This window comes from Silene latifolia, chromosome 5 (assembly GCF_048544455.1).
Source record: "Silene latifolia isolate original U9 population chromosome 5, ASM4854445v1, whole genome shotgun sequence".
Taxonomy (NCBI): domain Eukaryota; kingdom Viridiplantae; phylum Streptophyta; class Magnoliopsida; order Caryophyllales; family Caryophyllaceae; genus Silene; species Silene latifolia.
In genome coordinates this window covers 42,583,530-42,608,226 of record NC_133530.1, presented here as the reverse complement: position 1 = coordinate 42,608,226, position 24,697 = coordinate 42,583,530, and the positions used below count along the sequence as shown (strand labels likewise).

The window sequence follows — 24,697 nt, the reverse complement described above, 5'->3', positions numbered from 1 at the left end:
TTGGAATCTGTCAAGCGTTTTTGGATCGTAAAATCGTATAAGCGAATAAGCGAATCGGGATGATCGTTAAAAAATTATAAAAGAGAGTTATTTTAGAAAACTGTTATGTAAAAGAGCGTAATTGTTAATTGACACTATAAAAATATATATTTAAATTTTACTATAGAATCGTATCGTATGATCGTACACAAATTCTCATTTATGACGGGCATATCCGTCGCAAGCTTGCGACGGACCAAATATAACCCACATGGGGAGATAAGACAAAAGTAAATTATCTAGAGAGTAGCATTCTCTTTTGTCTTATCTACCCATGTGGATAGTATTTTACCCGTCGCAAGCTTTTGACGGATATACCCGTCACAAGGGAAACTTGCTGATGATCCTATTATGATCCTACCTCCACAAATTTTTAAATGAATAGGATTTTAAGATTCTGCCAACCATGATAAAATCGTAAAATCCAGGATCGATCAAGCGTTTTTAAATCGTAAAATTGTAAAATCGAATCGGGATTCTGATAACAACATAATGAGGTCCCAAAATTAAAAAATTAAAAAAATCTGCATTTGAGGAAAACCTAAATCTGAAGACAAGTGAGATATTTTGTTGAGACTATAAATAAATGAACCCCCACTTCACTTTCCATACTGTCTTTCATCTTAAACCCTAGCCGCTCTTAAACCCTTTTCAGTCTTCATTTCTTCTCTCCCAAACACCCCTTCTTTTCTCAGGTTCGATTTCCATTTCTCTTCCATTTTGTCATCTAAATCACAATGATTTTGTTGTTATTTGTTTCAGTATATTGTCTTTAATTGTTTTTGTTATTTACTTAATCTAAAAAGTCTATCTTTTTGTTATGCTGTATCATGTTGTTGGTAGTTTTATCTAAGTTTTGTTGTTGTATCTTTTAAATTGTTAGTTGATTTGATATCTGGGATTTGTGGAGTTTAATGGGTTTACGATAATTTGTTTCAATTTCGTTCATGCTTCTGGGTAGATGGTTACTGATTTGTTTGTGTTCTTTAGATTCGAGTTCTTAATTGATTTAACGAACTGATTTTGTTGGGTATATACTCCCTCCGTCCCATTCATTTACTAAAATACTCGTCGCATGGAATAAAAAAAGTAAACAAATGATTGGGATGGAGGGAGTTGTCATTTAAAATGAAGAACAAATAGAATAAGACCGTCTCTTAACAGTGTTATCCATGAATCTGAGAAACATTTAAAGTTTATATTGATTTGGTTCTTTCAATTTTAACTGGGTTGGCTATTGTTTGTTTAGATGGACAATTAGTTGTTGATAAAATGGAGTAGTTGTGTAAATTACTGTATTGAATATGCTCTTCCTGGTATTTTCTATTTTGTATGAATCGCGATTCGCCTTTTGTGGTGATATTTGCTCTCATTTTTTAATACTAGTTTAAGTATCTTTGTTTGTGGTGAACTGTCTCATTCTGAGCAGCCTATGTTTTTATAACGTTGTGGTATTGGAATTTCAAATTGAAACCCAAAATTTTCGATGGAAGCTATTAAAAAACCTTCTGCCTGCGCCTTATTTTAGGTAAAACATGCAATTTTGACATTGATTTCTGTTGGTTTATGCACTTTGCCTTTTTACAAACACATCTGTTTGCATATTTACATGTTTGCACACCCCAAAATGCAAAAAATGGGCATTGTTTCACTAAATTTCATATTGAAAATACAATTTTTTTGTAAAAACATTACGATGGGTGCCTACTTCCTGGTGTCAAGTAATTGATGTCATTTCATTTGAATTTGTTTCTCACTTTTCCTAGTTATCCGTTTCATTCTGCGTTGTTTAGATTCATGTTGCTGATATCAGTTTGATGTTTTCTTATGCAGATTGCCTCAAAATGGCACTCTTCAACAAAGTTGGCAGCATTCTTAAACAAAGTATCTCTCAGAGTTCCTCCATTACTATGTTGAATTCTGCTCGATACATGTCCACTAAGCTATTTGTTGGAGGTATATGTTTAAGCTTTTAATATATCTTTCCGAAAGCTCCCTTTCAAATTACTGCCTCGATGTTGGTCGATGATAATTTTAAATAACATTTTGAATTATATCAGGTCTTTCATATAGTACTGATGACGGCTCGCTCAAAAATGCTTTTGAGGAACATGGTGAAGTTGTTGATGGTGAGTTAATTAAAATTAGATACGAGTATATTTGTTCATTCATTTTTATTTATTCATTAGTTTTAGACATTATTTCCCATGATTTGGGAATTGCGCCTTACCTAAGTCATAGGTAAGTGACTGTTGTATAAATCTGAGATATGAAATTGACCCAAATCAGCAAATAGCGACTGAATTAGGGGTATAATCCATTGAACACACTTGTGAGAGACCACTTTTTTGTCACTCATATTTTGTTGCTACCATTTTTTAACGTCGTCTGTTTCACCTTAATTTGGTACCAATTTTTATGTTTTTAGTACCTATTATGATTATTTTTTGCCAATGTTTTTACTCTTCGGTACCTAGTTTTGTTATGTTAGTATTGTCTCTCAATAAGTTGGTCTGTCGGGAGAACTACTCGAATCATTTAATTACCCTAGTGAGGTGTATAAGTTTTCTATTCGGAGGTAACTTAGAATATGGGGGATTTTCAATTCAAAGGGTGAAAAAGTCAGTAATTTAAATTTGTTACTCTGTAAAACACAAAACTTAATTAAATGCCAAAAAAATAACATTCATTAAGACTCCAGTTCCTGTCATGTAAATTAACAAGTTCTTATCCTTTTACTCTCCTTTTTAACAGCCAAGGTTATCATGGATAGAGACACAGGAAGGTCACGTGGCTTTGGGTTTGTAAACTTCGCTGACCCAGAATCTGCCAGCACTGCAGTGGAAAAGTTGGACGGGCAGGTAACAAACAATTAGTTGTCTAGTTTATTTTCGAAGCCGACTTTGCTTGTGCATTATAAGCTAATTCATGTATTTAAATCAACAGGATTTGCACGGACGCACCATTAGAGTTAGCATTGCTAACGAGAGGCCTCCTCGCCCAGCTGGTGGGTTTGGTGGTGGCAGTGGTGGGTATGGTGGTGGAAGTGGATATGGCGGCGGTGGTGGGTATGGTGGCGGAGGCGGTGGTGGCAGCTACTAGCAAAATTCAGGTTATGGTGGGAGGAATGGTGAACTCTAGTTAAATGCTTTTAAAGTGTCTTATAGCTTAATGCTGGTAGGTATTGGGCACTTGAACCTAATTTAGTGAGTTATCGGATATTTGTGGTGTTTGGCTACCCTATTATTTTACTTTATTCAACCTTTGTTCCTAATCTTCACTTTTCCTTTTGTTTCATTTGTGAAATTGTGATTTGAATGGGCAATGGTCCAGCACTTCAGCATGTTTGAGTCTTGGCTTATAGGTCATTTTCAGGTTATGTTGGTTTTAATGTTCCAAAGGACAATATGGGATGAAACAGAAGGACGTGACTTATGGATGGTTCTATTCTATGTTCGTAATGCTTTATACAAGGTTTTTAAAAAGTCTGTCAGATTCAGAGCATATGAATATGGTGCCACCTCGAGTCTTCCTTTATATTGTTGACTTGTTGAGATGCTTAATATTGAGTCGTTGTCAGGGTCAACCCAAGCATTACCATTATATCTGCAAAATGAGGTCTAGATTGTCGGAATATAGATGAATAGGCTTGGTAACACAGATTCTATATCCTGAAGTAAGCTATCTAGCCACACAAGTTTGGAGTTGGCATACAACGTATTGAACTTCTACTCCCTACTTTGTAGTCTTGACTCTTGACGAGATAAGTGATTCTCCTAACAAAGTTGTATAATCACTTAAAGCCTTGCAAGTGTATATACATTGACCCTAATCTGCATCATTGTTGGCACAGAAAATCAAATATGATGATGTTTTGTAGAAAAGTCTAGTGTTAATGGTACTCTTTAACTACTTGACATCGGAAATCAAATAATGAAAAATCCTCAAAACAATATGGGCTATACTTTGATCCTGTAAAGGTGACTTTTTGTAGCCATTGATATCCTTGTAATATTACAGAAGCTATTAGGCAGCTCTTTGGAGACCGGAACAACTACAATATAATAAGAGGTTTTCTTACCTTGTCAAAAAAATAAATAAATAAACTACAATATAAGGCTAGATTAGCAATATTTGATGAAAGAAATTCAAGGCAATCTCTTGAACAATCAATCATTGTGAAAGGTAAAAATAATGAGATAAGTACCAACATTATAAAACTTTTTTTTTTATCTCACAAAATATCCGCAAATAGTAGCGTGAAAAAAAATAATGAGTTATAAAACTTTTTTTTTTCGAATCGTTTTGATTTGACTCATATGGTCAAATACACTTATTTCAGTAAAACAATAAACTAAGACAACAAAGTAACATCGGGTACAATAAGTGTGTTGATGGCGTACGACAAGCTGGACACTAAGATCAACTTCAACATCAACTACATGCTTGAAGAGACGAAAAGAATTGGCGACAAGCTGGACACTAAGATCAACTTCAACATCAACTACATGCTTGAAGAGACGAAAAGAATTGGCTCCATGATCGAACATATCTTTATTTATCTTAGTTGACTGAACTTTGGAGAAATACCTGCAACAAGACCCAAAAGAGTGTCTCGGAGATTCATCTCCTCGGCTATTATAGTTACTCATTATGTGTGAAAATCTATTTTATAAATCACTTTATGAGCAAGGCAAAATATGTATTAAAACAATAAAAAAAAAAAAATAGTCATTCACAGGATAAAAATGATTTACAACCATAATAATGTTTCTTTCGTAGATCAATTCCACATTGACAGACATTGAACATCAATTTGAATTGGGAACATGCTTCAGTTTTGTTACTTATCAAATACTTATCATTCTTCACTGTACTCCACTACTCTCTTGAACTTTTACAATTTATCTAAACTGGATTTCATAATTATTACAATCTTTATTTCTCATTCTCCTTAATTTGCCTCTTTATTACTCCCATCTTCTCATTTTTCATGTTAATATTACTCCGCATTTTAGCTAGCTCATTTAACTTTTTTATATCGAAAAAAAAAACTCGTTGAGACTAATTGAGTGAAATAAAAGCGTATAATTTATATTATGAACACTTGCATATTTCCTATATCTATAAACATTATAGTACAACAATAAAAGACCTCACAAAAATTAGATACATAAATTTGCCCATGTTGATGGTGATCAAATTACTCGGCCTCGGTTGTTTCCTTTTTTACCCTTGTTTCGATTCCATAATACCCAACATACCACTTGACAAACTTCCTAAGCCCGGTAGCCAAATCTGTAGTGGGCTTATACCCAAAATCTTTATGAGCCAAGGTCACATTAGCATGTGTGTAAGGCACATCCCCATTTCTTGGCATTGTGATCACATGCTTCTTTGCCTTAACATTCAACAACCCTTCCAAAATAGTAACCAACTTTCCCACACCAACTGGGCTAGTATTCCCCAAATTGTACACCCTTAATTGCGCCGGACCCCGTTTCTTCCCGCCACTCCCGGTACTCTTCTCAGCAGTGTCCAATGCCCCGACACACCCTTTCACAATATCGTCTATATAAGTGAAGTCGCGTGCCACCTCTTTCCCATCATGGGCCTTGTAAATACTAATGGGCCTCCCTTGTAAAATATCTTTGGTAAAGAAGAAGTAAGCCATATCAGGCCTACCCCACGGCCCGTAAACAGTAAAGAACCTCAGCCCAGTAAGTGAAAGCCCATAAATGTGGTTATAAGTATGGGCTATTTCTTCCCCAGCCTTTTTAGTAGCAGCATACAAACTAGCAGGCTGGTCGGTTCGGTCACGCTCCGAGAATGGGTTATCCTTGTTGAGCCCATAGACCGAGCTCGACGAAGCCCATACAATGGCCGGTTGGGGGTTTGCGGCCTTTGCTACCTCGAGAAGATTGACAAAGCCTGCAATGTTGGATGCGATGTATGATTGGGGATTTTCCATGGCGTAACGGACACCGGCTTGGGCGGCTAGGTGGAGAATATGGGTAAATGGTACAATGTCAAATAACTTGTTTAGCATTGGGGTGTCATTTAGATCCGCCTCCACTATAAAGATCTGATGTCTGTCATTAACAATATAATCACACATTATTCTGGTTATTCTCACTTTTCATTATTATAAATTTATAATACATCTAGTTATTGCTAAGGAAAATACGCAAACAAAAATCACAAGAAAGTTATACTCCTTCGTTTCGGTCATTTGTTTTCATTTGTGAGTGTTGTTATGGAGATAGCGTGGACAATAGCTTATGTGGATGATCAAATAAACTTTTAGAAATATTCCTAATATATATAAAGGTAAACAAATGACTGAATAGATAAACAAATGATGACCAGGACCAACTACGGGGGGAATATATTCCAAATAGTAGACGACCTAAAAACACACTCCGTTTCATAATATTCGAAAGTGACATAATCCAAAAAAAGTAAAATTATTTCTTCCATAATTCCATTTGTATTTTCAGTAAATGTCGTCTTTAGCCATGAAATTCACAAATTATATCGTAATTAACGAAAACTATTCTTCATACGAAAAACTACAAAACGTTGTAAATAGTGTTTGAGTTGATAATATAAATAGGATGAAGGCAGTACAATTAGAGAAATGATCACATTATTGATTATCTAGAACGTCTCATAAGAAAATACATTTTTTTCTTAAAAGGAGGTCGCAACTCACAAGGGCTTGATATTGACGGAATTTAAACTCAGGTCATGAATATCATCTCATAATTTTAACAACCGAGCTGGCTGAAATCTGCTTAATAAGCGAATAGTTTAGAATCATAATATATCCATATATAAGGAGATTGGATGGTGATTGCGAAATATATCTGTGATTCCAAAATCTTGCGTCTATATTAGTAAAGATTATATATCACTATTACAAATATTCTAAAATTTGACTTGCATTTCAAATTGCTTGTATATATACGATTCTAGATGTCCCTATCATTTCGTTAAACAAAACTAGCAACAATAATGCCAACCCATACTTTTTAAATAAATATAAATGGACAGCAAGTCACCGAATTAAAGCATGAAGAACGCAGTTAGATTATTGTACAACATTTAAAAATGGACAATACTATTATACAACTGGTTATAGGATAGTATTTGCGTCAAAAATGTACTCCGTATATTCGGTTATTCTAACTTATACCCTAAAGATGTACATTAATAAACTGAATATGAAAAAATTCAAAAGATACTCATCAATTATGTTAAGAATTTCTCATAAGAATATCTTATACTCCGTAAATCTTTCTATATTCAGCTTAGTAATCTTTCTATAAAATAAATAAAAAAGGTAAATAGACGAATGATTCCTAAATGAAGATAAAATAAATATCAGATTAGGGTAAAAAAGAGTTACCTGGACAGTAAATTTTGTCTAGCTTTCTTAAGGGAAGGATCATAGTAAACATTAAAATTATCCAATCCCAAAACACCATCTCCGCGCTTCTTAAGCGCTAACGAACAATGACTACCTACAAAACCCGCAGCACCGGTAACCAACACCGAAAACCCATTAGGCCGGCGCGCAGTAGCCGACTGTCGTACCTGCTTTTCCCAATTTGACCCGGACCAATGAAGGGATGAGGACAAGAACCTGGCCGTGCGAGGAGGGACATTTTGGGAAATCCCACTATCCCCGACAACGTCAAAATCAATATGGTGGTTAATGGCGAAGAGAAAGAACAAGACGAAGGCGGTAAGGAGGGTGGCACGGAAGAGAAATTTAGAGGACGCGGCAAGGAGTTTGGTGTTGTGGACGCGACGTAGGTAGGTGTTGTAGCGTTCTAGCTTTGTGGGTTTGATTGTGTCTTTGGGTGATAATGGTAATGGCATCTTGGAGTTTTTGATAAGTTTTTTTTTGTAGGAATGAATAATTTGAGGGATAAAGAGTGAAGTGAGGGAGTGAGAAATATAAAGGGAACAAAAAGTTAAGGCACTTAGACCTAGTGAAGTGTGAAGGAGAGGATAATGGAAGGCAGGCGGGTAAATTTTGATTCTAGTAGACTCATAATAATTTTGACCTTACCACGAGCCGGGCCTAAAACTCTGACTTTGAACCTAATCTTGTTTCATGGGAGGCGGGAAGGGAGGAAGTTAGGCTTTTTTTTTTTTTTTTTTTTTTTTAAAAGATGTATTATAATGTTAGGACTCTGGCCTAATCTTGATTTCTGAGGTGGCTTGATATGTTTTTTTCTTGTTAACCAGGATTTATAATGGGGCCTCGAGCCCGACGAGGTACATGGAAGGGTTGTGTCAAGCAGACCAACTATTTTTTTTTTTTTTTTTAACATTTTTAATCGGTTTAAAAAGCAAACCCTAAATAAAAGATGTATTACTAATGTTTTACGGGGGATGATTTCTCGGGTTTTGTTAATAATGCGATAATAAATCCCTTGTTTAAAACTAATACAACATCAGAAAAACAAACTAAAGAAACTAAGGCATTTTGCAGAAGAAAGAAAAATTGGCAACAAGCGACCTTGAACCGTTTTTATAATGTTTCCTTAAAGTTAGTTAAACCCTAATTTGGGGATTTGGGGGTTTTGTTGTTTTGTATGATTGGTAGTGATTATATGTTTGTATGTTAGGAGGAGGAAAGACAACCGACTTCAAGATACCTTGTTGATGTTGTGTATATATACAAGTTGCAGAGTGACAAAAACCAGGTGTACTTACGCTCTTGCGAAAAAAACGTAGAAAGAAAAGGTGAAAAACAAGACGATGAAGTCTGCCATCGGCGGAGATAACTCTCTTACACCTTAGAGATCGAACCCTTTGATCATAAGACCAACAAACCGAGAAAACCAGCATGCAGAAAGATGAGAACAAGGACAACTCCTCAACCAATCTTTAATCCACAGATTCCAAAAGGCACCGAGTTCCAACAAATCCAACCCACACTTGATATAAAAGGTCCATACCAACCTTTTAAATGGTCCATACCTTATTGACATTTCAGATTCGTTCACTTGGTTTAAAAGCTAAATATCTCCTAAACTATGGATAATTTTGGTGTGATTCCTATTTGAGATGAAAGTACACGATTTTAGCTTTCCAACAAGTGGTTACACCTTTTTAAGGCTCGAAATAACATAATCTAACTGGTTCGATAAAGGAAGCAAACCCTAAATGATACTCGATCGAGTAAGGGGGCACTCGATCGAGTACCTTAGCTACTTGATCGAGTAGTTTTTATTAAAAAAAGTGGAGTTTAAGAATTTACAAGAGTTTCTTGGGATGATTTCTCGGGTTTTGTTAATAATGCGATTAGAGTATATATTACTTCCGTCATTGTTCTTTAAACACTTTTTAAAACCTAATCATTGTGAGAAGAGAAATCAAACTACGTCATTCGCTTTAATCGCATTGTTGGCAAATCCCGGAGCTTGGAAGGTCGGATTTTATCTTTCTTGATACCTTTGTGATCCTTGCGTCGAGGGTAAGACCTACGTACCGTTTTTATAATGTTTCCTTAAAGTTAGTTAAACCCTAATTTGGGGATTTGGGGGTTTTGTTGTTTTGTATGATTGGTAGTGATTATATGTTTGTATGTTAGGAGGAGGATTCGTAGAGGAAGCGTTTTGATATCACCATGAGATCGTCGATTGTCTTTGTGCTTTCCGGTAGGGTTTCCTACTCAGTATTAGTCCCATAATGCATTGTTGGTGTTGTGTAATTGCTGATTATTATCGTATTGGTTTTATGACGGTTGTTGATTGGTTGTTGTTGATGGTTGTGATTGTTTGTCTTCGGTTCTCGAGATGCGTTCTTGTTTTTTTTGGTATAAAGTGGAGTCACTGATTTAAGGAGTGGCTTCACGCCCTGGTTTCGCCCTTCGTGGAACCCGCCACGGGAGGGGATGTGCACATTAATGGGACAGGTTATCGCTCGGTATGATGAGCGGGGATTTGGTGGAAGAAGGGATTCATAGTTGTTTGGCCTATAAAGAGTAGTCTTAATTTTAGTTTTAGAGGAAGATCCCCCCCCAGAATGAATAAACTAAGATGATGGCTTAAAACATCTTTGTCAGTCCAAGAATGGGAAAAATTTTCATGCATATAAGTAGTGGTGATTAATTAGCAGATTGATTGATGTGGGTGATTGTGTGTGATTGTTTGAAATATGTTGTTTTTTACCGTCTTTATACCCTATCGTTGATTATATAAATTGTGTGATTAGTATTGACCGACCCTAATTAATGTTTTAAAAATCTATAATGATCCATTCGGGGATGATGAACAATTATTGAGCGGTATGAGTCGAGCTATAAAGAAAGTTGACTTGTGAAAACTTAATCAAACAAAACCATATTCTCCTCATGGCTTTTCTTTGGGATTTAATTCCACCAAACTAAACCTGGATGTGCCACGATCTCGATGATAGAAGTCTTCAACAATCCATTACAATCTGTAGCTAGTAGTTTAATAAACATTTCAGTTAGCTGATTAGACAGTTGGTTTGAAACATGTATTCGTATTTTGGTTTTGGTTTTGAGATTATAACCTTTCGCTAAAGTATTTCTATTTAAATGTTGTTTCATTATTGTTTATTTGATTATCATTGTCTCGGGTAACCGAGATGGTAGCATCCTTATACCTGGGTGGTCCTGGTAAGGCACTTGGAGTATGGGGGTGTTACAAGGAAAACTCCAAAGCCCCAAATGAAATTCAGGACGGACTGAGGACAAAAGACGCGCCCAAATAGACCAAAAACCAGATGACAAGTCGACAACCATGGTACGACAAGTGGGGGAAGAGGCGAGAGGACGGGGAACACCACGTCATAAACATGCAGAACGAAACACCAAACACCCAGAGGACAAAAAGGGGCAGACCGAAGTGATACAGGAGAAACATGGGTATATGTTGAAAAAGCAAGTTCGTGTCACTATTGACATTTCAGATTCGTTCACTTGGTTTAAAAGCTAAATATCTCCTAAACTATGGATAATTTTGGTGTGATTCCTATTTGAGATGAAAGTACACGATGTTAGCTTTCCAACAAGTGGTTACACGCCTTATTTGGTTAAGTAACGAAAGAGATATGATCGTTTTAAGTTGAGTTGTCCAACTTCTACGTGGGTGACGAACTGACTCAAGTTTACTCCCCTAAATTGAGTCTTATAATTTTAGCTTCCTTATTTTATTTTGCCTAATATATTTAAGGTAGTGTTGTTTATTTCCTTGTGGTTTATTTCCTAATTCTAGCAAGTTGTAATAAGGCAAATTAGCCAATTCTCTAAGAGTCGAGTTTAGGAAAGTTGTTTTTAGGCAGTTTTAGGAGTCCTCTTAGTCGGCCTACTCTACTATAAATAGAGGGCTTTGTATTAAGTTTTTATTAAAAAAAGTGGAGTTTAAGAATTAATACAAGAGTTTCTTGTTGTGTGCTTATTACTTGCGAGTTTTAAGTTTTATATCTCTTCCTTGCGAAGTTGAAATTTTAGTGTGATTCGATCCTTGCGAGGTGAGAGCCATCATTCGTGTTAAGTTTTGAGTTCCTTGCAAGGGAGGAGAGTTTTTCACGTCATATCCTAATTTTAGTTGAGGGGACTTGCGAGACTTTCACAACTAATTCATATCCCTTTATTTTTCGTGCATATTTCATACACAAAAACACCAAAAACAATTAATTCCGCTGCGCATTTCTTTAAATTAAAACAAACATAAAAAGATCGAGTAGTTTTACATCAATTTGGTAAAACTCGTGGTTATTTTACATCACGGAGAAGGTGGGGGAAGGGGCAAGGGGAAGAGGAAACACTACTCCAGTGTCACCCAAGACCGCGTACCAAAGGGGAGGGACATGCAAGACCATCAAGTATCAGGATGAGGAACGAATACGGCATCGGGGAAGACCATGCAACTAACAATAAACCAAACATGACACGATCTGACATGGGACAACAGAATAGGACGAAATTACGATCAAACAAATCTTCAAAAATCGGTGACGACGTTTATTTCGGGAAATGAGCAAACACATTTAAAAATACCAAAAACATGTTATTTATTTTCAAATATTCAAAAAAAAAAAAAAAAAAAAACATGTCTTTAATTTTGAAACACCCTATTCTCCCCCTATACTTTGTTCCATTGAATCAAACAATGAAAAGGAAAGACATCCTTTGTGCGTATTTGTTTATATTATATTTGTTCAAGATAACTGAATCAAAAGAAAAGACCGAGGCCTAATCAGAGGTGAAAGTCCGACCTCCTGACATGAACCAAAGCGTGGCCTCATCTCCGGAGAGGCGGTAGGAATATAGGGGAAGGTAGAGGGGTAGGCGGCAAGTGGTGGTACAAGATGAAAAGATTGGGGGGGTTTTTGTGGTTTTTTTAGAGAGAAATTTTAAGAGAGAGAGAGAGAAAGAGAAAGAGCATTTTTCCGGATCGACCCACTAAAGAATTGGTCAGACAGCACAAGATGCCTGGATCAGGCTAGCCCGTACTTTTGGTGCTATAACTGACATTAGTCGTAATACTACGGTTTTCTTAAGCCTGGTACTCGGCCGAGTTGTAGGAAATATCGGTATATTTCATCAAGAAAAATTCGGATTATAACGAAATTATGAAATATGAAATTGTTAGTCATAAACGAATTGTATAAACAAAAGATTAGAGATTAGAATTAACTTTCAGTCCTAGCAATTTGGCCTAAGAACAAATATCGAGATCGATATTCTCCTAATCGTTGCAAAAATGAGTACGTTCTTTATCGCACCCGCTTCCATGACGAAGTCACTATAAGCAAGTGACTCGTTAGCTCTTGCATTGGGGCCTTCTTTGGTTTGGCAAAGTGTTGGCTCGATTAAGTACTTGAGCTTACCATCAATGTTGGCTACTTGGCAAATTAGGCGTTGACATTCCGTAATGATGCCTCCCAAAACGTCCGCAAAGTTGGACCCGTCATTCTTGATCGTGCTTAAATGTTGAATGTGTCAAAAATTTTCGTGTGGATTCATTCATGTGGTCCATGAAAGTTTTGAGCCAGGACTCGCGTGCAAGTGTGGCACTTGGCATAGGGATATCATTGTTTTCAACTTTTATAATATTTGTTGTAATTTATTAATTATGGCGATGTTTATTATCAATATAAAACGAATTCTACACTGCGAAAAGAAGAAGAAAAACATAATAAGCATATTTTAAGAAGGGTAGTTTCAAATAAAAAATAAAGAAAGTTGACATCGTTATGATTTAAGTCTAATGCAAAAAATCTCATTATAATGCGAAGATTCAAGCATTTATACAATTGACCTCCCTCAAGAATTATATAAATGATCCCAAGACTCAATTATCTCAACACCACGAAATTGATAAGCCAACCTTTTGGCTAATTCTACTTTTAGAATTCTTGGTTGATAAATTTCTGTAAATTTTATCTATAGTCCATCATAATCACGAGAAACTCTTTCCTTTTTTATTTTTGTTTTGTTTGTGTCGGATTATAATGTTGACGTAAAATAAGTCAACACAAACTACTTACCCAACGTAGAAGGGGTCACATGGAGAGTAAGGTCATATATGCCTACCGACGAAGAAGGGATTCATAGTTGTTTGGCCTATAAAGAGTAGTCTTAATTTTAGTTTTAGAGGAAGATCCCATCAACTTTATTTTAATTCATTTTAAGTGAACTAATATCTAGCATGCGAGAATGAATAAACTAAGATGATGGCTTAAAATAGTGTGACATCTTTATGTCCATGATAATTATTATTCATTCAAAGAAACATGAATCTTTTCATTGGCATGTTTAACATTCAAACTATATGAGTCAATTTTCATGCATATAAGTAGGTGGTTTGGTTTAGGCGGAATATGATGCACTAACTATCATGCGAAGAAAAGCAATAAGAATGGAAAAACGTAAAACAAAAATAAAGTCCTAGTGTGGCCTATCTACCAAAATGAACATAAATACAATTTTGGAATCCTTCCTAGGACCCGAGAAGCTTGTCTTGATGTTCTATCTTGGTCCATGTAGCGGGAGTGAGCAATCCAATCTCCATCCTTAGTTTTCTCAAAATTACAATAAAAATTACAAAAATAAACATATTTACATTCTAATTTCAAAAACATAATACTAAAGAAAAACCAAAGGAGATTCGAGATCTCAAATTACATCAAGATTATGTTTCCATCATTACGAAAACATAATCAACTAAGGCCACACTAGGTAATACATAAATTACAACCAATTGCAAAAATACGTAAATAAACCATTCAACAATTCATACAACTAAATAAAATGCATCAACTATAAATTAATCATTCAAGACATAATTCCTTAATTATGTAGAGTAATTTATCCAAACCACCTATTTTAAAATGATCAAAATTATGTGACAATTCCTCAATTACTCACAATAATTCCAATCTTTAATATATATTAACTTGTAATATGAATTAATCTAACATTATTTTAAACCACTTTAAAATAATTGGGTATCTACAATTTGTGAACTTTTTCACAACAAACAATCATATATTATATATATAATGTATAATAATAATTGGCCAAAAACACAAACAAAAAAAAAAACGAAAACAAATTTTTTTTTATTTGCTCTCGGCATCCAACCGTTTTTTTTTTCTTCTGCTCTCGGCACTTAGCCCAAAAATCCGAAAAAAAACAGTTTTTTTTTTCTATACTCGAAAAAAAAAACTTTTATGTGAACAAATTTGTTTAATGTTGCTACTATAATAAGATTGGCATAATCATCAATGTTTAATTTAAACATAGATCCAAACTAGATGATTCAATTTAACCTCTTAAAATGAATATCTAAATTATGATTAAATCGATTATCTGAATATTTGATTCATCACAATTGATTTGAACATTATTAAACTTAATGAATCATGATTCTAAACAATAATTTAACATCATGTATGCCAAAACTATATAGCAAAACAAATGAACATCATCATGTCAAAACAATTTCCATTTACATTTCAATTTAATTCTTATTAAATCAAAACATCTACAAATTTATTATATTATCATCTTAACATATTAAAACAACAATATCAATAAATCAAAATGGAAACAAAACATCAAAAGCAAAAAAAAATCCTCTCGGCAAAAAAAAATCATTCAGCCGAAATTTTTTTTTCAATTTTTTTTTTGTTTTAATCATTTATGAAAATCATATAAAATAATTTCGTAGCCTATGCTCTGATACCACTTGTGGGAAATATCGGTATATTTCATCAAGAAAAATTCGGATTATAACGAAATTATGAAATATGAAATTGCTAGTCATAAACGAATTGTATAAACAAAAGAATAGAGATTAGAATTAACCTTCAGTCCTAGCAATTTGGCCTAAGAACAAATATCGAGATCGATATTCTCCCAATCGTTGCACCCAAAATGCTCTGAGAAATGCCCCCTTTTTGCTAGAAAAGGAACCCTAATTCCTAAATAATATTTAGGGTTTTGTGATGAGAGTTTTTTTTTTGGAAAAACAAGTGAGTAAAATAATCCCATCTCTCTCTCCTTATAACCGTGTAACAAGAGGAGAAAAGATAGGAAGATTTTTTTCTTATTTTTCTCCTTTTTTTTAACCGTGTAACAACCCAAAAAAATAAGAAGAAAATCTTCTTATTTTAGGTTGTTATCATATTTGTATAAAATGTGTATAATTATCAATTGTCATTTATGTCGTCACGTATTAATAAGTCCACACACTTAATACCGGTCCGTCATCATTTATTATGACAATATCGTATAATATATACATTAACTATAAATATCGCATATTTATAATTTGCTAATTAAATATAACCGTTTATGTTTAATTACGAATTAACATCTTAATTCGTTTAAGCTAACATTATATACAATAATTAAATATAACTTTTTATATTCAATTTACGAATTAACAATTAATTCGTCTCAGCTGATATTATTTAATTGTATTAAATAATCGACTCATCATCACATTGACTAACCTTTTAGTCAAATACATGGACTAACCTTTTAGTCATATAAGGCATCAATGTGATTATATTTTCATATAATCACATCTCTCAAACACATCCTTTATGTGTGACTTTTAGGGACCAGTTGATCACCGCCATCAGTATGATAATAACGTCAAACTTCTAGCAAGCCAACCGTTATTAGTAAATGTTAATCAATTGATAAAATACTAAGTATACCCTGTGAACCTATAAGAGATTTATACACGTTATCACACTAACTGTGGAGGACACTAGCTCCAACACGAGTATAGCCTACTCGGTCGAGTAAGGGGTGTCGTGAATCCTTGTTTGTCTACTGCCCAGGAACACTCGGTCGAGTATGCTGAATACTCGACCGAGTAGAGGGTACTCGGCTGAGTATACGCTATACTCGACCGAGTATCCGGTCTGACGGGTATCATTTCGGCGGTTTGATTTGGAGATGATTAGGGTTATATTAAAACGTAAATCAGTTTCTAATTACACTGTTCCAAAACATAATCACTCAACGACGCTCTAATCCTCTCCAAATCTCTCCCCAATGTGTGTGTGATCATTAGCAAGTGTATTCATTCCCTTAATTCTTCGTTGGTAAGTTCTTATTCTCATATTCGATGGGTTATATTTTTAGGGTTTGTCTTTGATTATGAATTGGGGGAAATGGGTTTTGCCATTAGTGATTGTGTTATGTGATTGTTGTTTAGGCGGAGACTTCGTAGAGGAGCCGTTCTAGTTTGCTTGCTCGTATTCCTTGCTGATTGTTCTAAGGTAGGGTTTCCCTACTTAGTTGTGCTTAATTGATTTGAGATGCTTTGTTGTAATGTGTATGAATGTGGTTCGCTGATCATCGCTGGAGTGTGGTATGGTGGTGTTGTGATGGTTGTGATGGTGTTGTGATGTTTGTGGTGGAGTCACTTGCGGGAATGGCTTCACGCCCTAGTTCGCCCTCCGTGGAACCCGCCACGGGAGGGGATGTGCACATTAAGGGACATGGTTATCGCTCGTTGATGAGCGGGATTTTGGAGGGGATTGGCTGCGGCCCCCCACTGGCAGCGTGGGCTACCTGTTGCGATGGGTAGTCTGGCAGGGCTACACACCTCGGTGTGTAGTCGGTTACTGTGTGAGATCGGGAGACCGGGGACGGAGGATGATAAGCTGGTTACTTTATGCACTTGTCTTATTTTAATTATGCAGAACTGACCCCGTTGTTGTTTTATAAAATCTGTGGTAGTCATGGGGAGTCATCACTCGAATCTAGCTTCCGCCATTAAGAGACTTAGTTTCCATTTATAGTTGTTAGACATTTCACAGTTATACTTTGGTTTGGTTTTGGAAACATGTAATCGCTAACTCTATATACTTTAATAAAGGTTGTTTGGAATTAGTAACTTTGATATACTAACCTCGGGAAACCGAGATGGTAACATGCTTTCATGTTAGGGTAGCTCTTGATAAGGTACTTTAGTATGAGGGGGTGTTACATTAGTTCTCTAATCATGTTATTTTGGAATTGTCCAAAGTAATGGGTCGAATCAGCAATTTTGTCCCAAAACTCATAAATGTCCCGATTCGAGATGAACTCTATATTGGTGTTTAGTGTCATCTCAAACTCAAACTGTAGATAGTTTATACAAAATGACCCTAAATGTTAGTGACGTCAAATCGTTTTTAAAACATACACATTATATCTTTCAATATTATATTGTTTTTAGGTATCTTTCAATCTATCTATCTATACTATTAAAGGAAACGTTTTTCAAGAGATTACAAAGAGGTCCAACTTTCTCGACCTACTTTACATATTAAATACTTTTATTTTTTTAAAGATAAAATTTTGAAACGACCATCAATTTTTATCTAATATTAGAATGCTCAATCAAAGCAACTACAAATTCTCTAAGTATATAAACAACTATCTACCTACTTAATTTAAAACTTTCACGTTTTTTTGTAGTTATAATCTGCTTATGTATTATGTATTTGTTTTGGAATTTTAGCTCCTTCACATATTTTTTGTTTGATGGTCTAATATATTTTGCAGGTTAGATAATGCTTTATTCATTTATTTTGCATTTTAGATATTAATGCTTTGTTCATTTATTTTGCTTTGCCAGTGGTTAGAAGAAGAGAAAAATGGACTTATGCCTTCAATACAATGTAAGTGATTTCGATTCTTTTATATCCTACTTATACAAAATATAATCCGTATCTATTTATTTATGGGGCGTTTTACCTGGGATGATTGAATTGGTTTATAAAGGACATATTATTTTGTTAACTACATGGTTATAGAATATAGATAGATATAAGATCCCAAGTACTTTAATGTCTTGAAGGGTTAGTACACGTGAGAGTAGCCATTGTGAGAAGAAATTTTTAAAATTTTTTATATGAAAATAATTTCACAGTATACTTAAGGTCAAATTAAAGACTCCAAGCCAGAGCAATTTTACTGATAATAGAATTAAACTGTGTGTCAAATATATAGCTTTTTATTTAGAGGTTACAACTCCAAACATGATTTTTTTATAGGTTTCCCCCTTCCCTTATAGTTTACGCAATTTATATGATCTAATGTATTGTTTTGTGATCTTACTTGCTAACTTATGATTATGATTTATATTTATTTTCCTTTTGTGCAGGCCATATAGTCAAATACTATAAAAGAATTGGCATATCGAGAAGTTGTAGCTTATGACGTTTTTCGTATTTGTTAATTGAGTTAGTTTCTTGAGACACCGTGAATAATAGTAGGTATAGTAGGAGTATTTGATAAGAAATGAGAGGTGTATTACTTTAAAAATTTTGAAATGTAAATACAATGTTGTATTGGTTATCTTTCGTAAATACAAGATGTCATAAACAACAAAGTAAAAAAGCTTCAAAGCCAACTTAGTACATAAATACATAACACGTATATGTTCATATTCTATCTACTATAATTAACCTCATTTCATTAATGAGTTTATACATGTGTATCAGCATAAGTTCATGTGTACTACACACTTGTGAAAATACTAACATAACTCTATCTCAACTGGGGTTTTGGAAAGATCTCATGATTCTATAATAGGATAAATTTTCGGAGAGTATACAATAATACCAACTACTATAATCCCTAATGAGCAATCTAAAATAGATAAATGATCCATAGAGAATTTCACTGTGCTGATCAAGCTTTTTTACTATTATATTCTATTGATCATCTCGTAATTTAATGAAAACACTAAAAGCTTTTTTTGTAATTACCTTTTTTAATTACCTATAACAATGTTAGCTCTACTACTCTACTATAAGATTCCTACTTTGAATTTTATGAATGAAACAAAATAAAAGCAATTCAACAATTTGACCGATATTAAAGCTTTGGATAAATCATTCTTAGAGTTTAGATAAATAATACGAACGTTTAAAACATAATTAAAATCATTACAAAAGATTCTAACAAGGGACCCGTGCATCGCACGGACATTAGATCTACTATTATATTCTATTGATCATCTCGTACTGAGTAATATGTAATGAGCTTTCGTTTTATACTTATTTCCTAGAAAATTAGTATACTCCCTATTGCAACATTTTGATATATTTGTTTCATTTGATTTTTATTATCCCTTATTTTTATTTTGTGAGAATTTAAGAAAATGTGATAAACTACCTACATACCCCTTAAATTATAGAGAATTTGAGACAATATATGAAATATTATTTTGGTGGAATTAATGATATCTAATTACAGTATTTAGAGGTAATATTAAATGCTTTCGAAACTTTTCTTATTACTAAGGTTAAAAATGTGACAATACTTTTATAATTAGGAGACAATAAAATATAACAGCCAAAACATGGTTATCAAAAATCTACAAAACCTTTAGAAAAAGCTTAGTGATAAAATAAGGAAAATGATAAATTCATCCCTGTAATTAAGGAGTTATAAGAGAAAATAAATTCTTAATATTTGTATTAATTGCATTGAGTAGTGTGTAATTTAATTATTAATTCCTAAGTTAATACCTCATATAGAAGGTATTAAATGTTTAAATACAACCCTAAAAGCTGTATTTACCCATAAAATAACTAGCATAGTTTTTTCTTCTTCTTTTTCAAAAAGTAAGAGAACATATATAGTGTATGTAATGTACGGAGTAGTTGAATGACAGAAGTAATAAAAGCCAAAAGGAATGGTAACAGTTGAATTACTATGGGAGTTGAACAAGGAGAATAAAACAATCACAAATTATCACTTTAAACGAACACTATCTATTTAAAATTGAAGACAGGTTAATTATCACACAACTTTTATAATAAGATAAATAACAAATCAGATGTTATCTCTTTATCTTATTATGTAAGTTTTGTAATATATTTAACCCCTTTTACACTTTAGACGGATACCCGTCTAAACTCTAAAGTGAGACTAATGGTAAAATAATACACTCCCTAGTCCCTATCTCATTTGGTCGGGTTAATTTTCAATTAGTATCCTCTCCATTTCTTTTCTCTCCATTTCCTCTCACAAATCCATTTAATAATATTATCCTCTCTATACTCTATTAACCTTATATTTTTATGCATAAATCGTGAACCGTTCGATGTTGATGGAATACAATCTCGTCCATCGAAAGGAAATGGCCTCTCCATTTCTTTTGAGGAAATGGAGAGGATTTTGTCTCGTTAATTTTGTCCAACTCAATTATCTACATAGTATAAAAGTTGAGTTTTTCTCTGGCTTCTGATTGGCGGATGGATTTGAGAGAATTTGGCATATGAGACCCACCATGATTTATACAACATTTAATTACTCTCTCTCCTCTCCTTCCATCTCCTCTCATCAACTCAATTTCTATTCTTATTAATCTTATTCATATATTCATATCTATAAATACTATTAAAAGGCTACCCTAAAATGTTCAATTAAGTCCACGTAGACAATGCCATGTAGGATAAAAAAAGCCACACAGACATTTGAAGCTCACGTCAGCCGCATAACCCAAATGCCACACACACATTCATACCCAATTACCCCGTCTCTTATCATCATTGTTCCTACCGACAACGACAATCTCCCTTTTTCTGATCATTTCGTTAACCGGCATTAATTTATTATTACATGACATTAATTTAATTCATTTATCTATAAATTAATTTAATCCACTTATCTATAATATTCAACGATATTATCTATATTCTTAAATGATTTTTGTATATTAAATATATTATTTTCTGAATTTATAAACCTTAGAAATTTACATCAAAATTTTATAATTTATAGTTAATATTTTGACATTTTAATTGAAATTTTTGTGATAAAACATGTTAATAAAATTTATAATTTATAATTAAAATTGAATTTTTTTGTAATAAAATATGTTAATAAATTAATTAAAACTTATTAATTAAAACTCTTCATATTACTTACCACCCACCATTTTTATTAACATTTTTTCCTATTTAATTTATTTTTTTAATTAAACATGGAAATAAATTGATTAAAACTCTTCATAATAGTTAACGTCCACCAAATTAATTAAAACTTTTTCCTATTTAATTAATTTTTATAATATAATATGTTAATAAATTGATTAAAACTCTTTATATTACTTAACAGTTAACACCCATAATTTTCATTAACATTTTTTCCTATTTAATTCACCTCTTGAGTTTCTCGGCAATCAATTCTCTAATTAAATAATACCACAAAATAAATTAAAAATAAAATTAAAATATTGGAATTTATGGTTGTATAATGGCTATAAAACCTATAATAGTTTTTATCTATCTATACAATTTTATTAAAAGGCTAACTTAAAAAATGTGACATTGCAAGTTTAATTGTGACGTGGCAACTTTTAATGTGACATGGTAAAAAAAAAGTTATATGGATTACCAATTTAAGAAAATTAAAAAATATAAGATAAAAAAAATTAAAAAAATATAAGGTATAAACACAAAAAAAAGAAAGAGAAAAAATTGTAAACCATTGATCTCCTCTCATAATTTTTTTTATTTATTTACCTTATTTATTTAACCATTATTTCCTTTATTTAATGAAATGGCCTTTTAACTTTCCTTTTTTTTTTTATTGGTGAAATGTGAGTAGTATATATATCATAACGAGGGAAGAATTACAAGATAAGCAAAACTTTTCTTTCATCACTACTATATATACTCCGTATTTGTGTACCATATTTTTTTATTTTTCTTTCATTCATAAAATTTTGAGAGAATTTGTAATAAAATTTTTCATATATATAATTATTATATTCACCATAATTTTCAATTTTATTCAAAAAAATAGCACCTAAAGTATACATAGAAAAGTAAACTAATTGTTTCGTTTTTTATTTTTCTTATGTTTTGTATTTATTTGTTATTATTTTTTGTGTTTGTATTAATATTGCAGGAGAATGAATTTCCAACTTTATTCAAAAAATTGATAGGTAAGGTATAGCTAAAGAACTAAATTAATTATTTTGCTTTTTATTTTTATTATGTTTTGAATTAATTAGAATCTTATTAGTTACTTTTTTTGTGTTTATATTAATATTGCAGGAGAATGAATTTTCAACTTTATTCAAAAAATTGGTAGGTAAACTATACAATGAGAACTAAATTTATTGTTTCACTTTTTATTTTTATTATGCTTTGAATTAATTAGAATTTTATTAGTTATTTTTGTGTGTGTTTGTATTAATATTATAGGAGGATGACATACTCATATATCAATAACAATAACAATGCACGAGATTCGAAATAATGGTTATGGATCTTCTTTACATATTTTTTTCTTGGTTTGGACGACTCTTTCATTTTTGTCAGTTTTTCTTCTTTTTTTCTACAATGGTGTATTAGAAATATCGAATGGTAGCAATTATCTTTAATAAGTTGTTGACATGTTGTTACATTATTGTCCTCACTCTTTCCTACACTTTAGTCTTCTTTGTAACACTTATGTTCTATTTTTATTTTGTCAAACAGGTTACAAATCAAATTGTTTAGCCAAATTATTAATGTACGATGCACATGTCAATTTGATCTTATCATAGTGTTATAATATGCATAAATAGTAATTAGTTAGAAACCGATTCTTATTCTCCAATTCATTGTTTCAATTCCAATGCTTTCAAGCCTTTAAATCATTTTTTTTGTTTTCCATCAAATATACTATTCTGTAACTCACAATATTTTTTGGATAAATATTTTTTTTGAATGATTTGTTTATATTTTATTTTCTCCTTAATAGGAAATGCTAATATTTCGTATGAAGTATAATAGTATTGTTTTGATTATAATTCTTGATGAATGATCGAATATGAAGAAGTTATGTTTAGAATCGTATAAGCATAAATCTCTATTTATTGCGTGATTCCAAGAAATGCGTAATTATTTTTGCTCATCTTATACTACTACTAATAATTATTAGAGTTCACCTATAAAGTTTTGATCCTTACTTTACTCTCTTACTTTTTGTCCCAAATCTAATCTTATATATACTACGGAGTATATTATTATAACACAAAATGTGATATTTTAAATATATGTAACCTTTCCTTGGAATTATTTGGAATAGTTGTTAAAGTTGTTCACATAAAAGTTCACGACCGTTTCTTTGCAAGATAAACATAGGGCCAAGTACTTTAAATGCACCAAAACGACAATAAAAATAGTATCTTCATTCAAGCAATAAAGAGGCAAAATGCAATGTTTGTTGGTGAAAAAAATCATTCATATTCTATAATCTTTAAGCCGGTCAAAGTAATGGTTAAATAATAAAGAGACAATTGAAAAATCACTAATTAAAACGACAATTGAAGAAACATTAATTAAACAGGCAATTGAAGAATAATTAGCAACTCAAACAAGAAAATTGAGAGTCATTGATTTTCTTTCTAAAAAATCTCATCAAAATACCAATTCATATTGTCTTATTTGATACCAGGTTGTCCAAACCAACATTATCCGTCTTACAAAAGTCAGTTTTTTTGTTCTCTTTGTAATTTAGAGTATTTTATTGGAATTTTTGTGTCTCCTTTTTTTTTTTTCTTTCTATTCATGTATGTATATTTAATAGTCATAATTGGAGGTGCCAATTCAATTAATTAACTTGATAATTTAATTAATGATGTTATTGTAGGAGGTATGTATATGTTAATGCGATCCTAAAATGGATGTGCTTTGAACTTCGCGTAATTATTTTGCATACCCAATAAGAAATATTTTTACGAGACTAGCATAATTATCCATATTGTACGAGTTTTAGGATTTTGACGGGAGTATTTATTTAAATTTTATATCTATATGTGTACTTACTATAAGTGAAGTAATAAGAATGTTATATTTTTGTAGAGAAATAAAGGATAATGAATGAATAGTAATCACGCTATATATTTCGAAGTTAGGACAACAAAAAAAAATCAATCAAGTTATATATGATTGATCAGGTTTTTGTCATTAATTAAATTATTAAAAAAATAATTAAAATATTTATTTTATTTTCTAAATGATAAAATATTTAATAACTAGCAAAAAAGATAAAGTTGCGTATATAAGCCATTCTTTATTTAAAATAAAAAATACTAGAAACATTTTAAAGGAAAATAAATTTTAAAAAAAAAATAAAAAGAATGAAAATTTT

The 24,697-nt window shown here is 32.4% G+C and overlaps 2 protein-coding genes across 2 annotated transcripts; one reads left to right on the top strand and one right to left on the bottom strand.

The window, feature by feature from the left end:
• The first annotated feature begins 598 nt into the window (after nt 1-598).
• On the top strand, nt 599-3,376 carry LOC141657342 (glycine-rich RNA-binding protein 4, mitochondrial-like). Its single transcript, XM_074464536.1, has 5 exons — nt 599-734; nt 1,873-1,995; nt 2,100-2,168; nt 2,794-2,900; nt 2,986-3,376. Exons 2-5 carry the CDS (start codon nt 1,884-1,886, stop codon nt 3,139-3,141), a joined length of 444 nt encoding a protein of 147 aa, XP_074320637.1. The 5' UTR covers nt 599-734; nt 1,873-1,883; the 3' UTR covers nt 3,142-3,376.
• Nucleotides 3,377-5,112: 1,736 nt separating this feature from the next.
• Nucleotides 5,113-8,057, bottom strand: LOC141657341 (UDP-glucuronate 4-epimerase 6-like). Its single transcript, XM_074464535.1, has 2 exons — nt 7,451-8,057; nt 5,113-6,131 (listed from the first exon to the last, which is right to left on the bottom strand). The coding sequence occupies exons 1-2, from the start codon at nt 7,924-7,926 to the stop codon at nt 5,243-5,245; spliced, it is 1,365 nt and encodes a 454-aa protein (XP_074320636.1). The 5' UTR covers nt 7,927-8,057; the 3' UTR covers nt 5,113-5,242.
• Nucleotides 8,058-24,697: the final 16,640 nt, after the last annotated feature.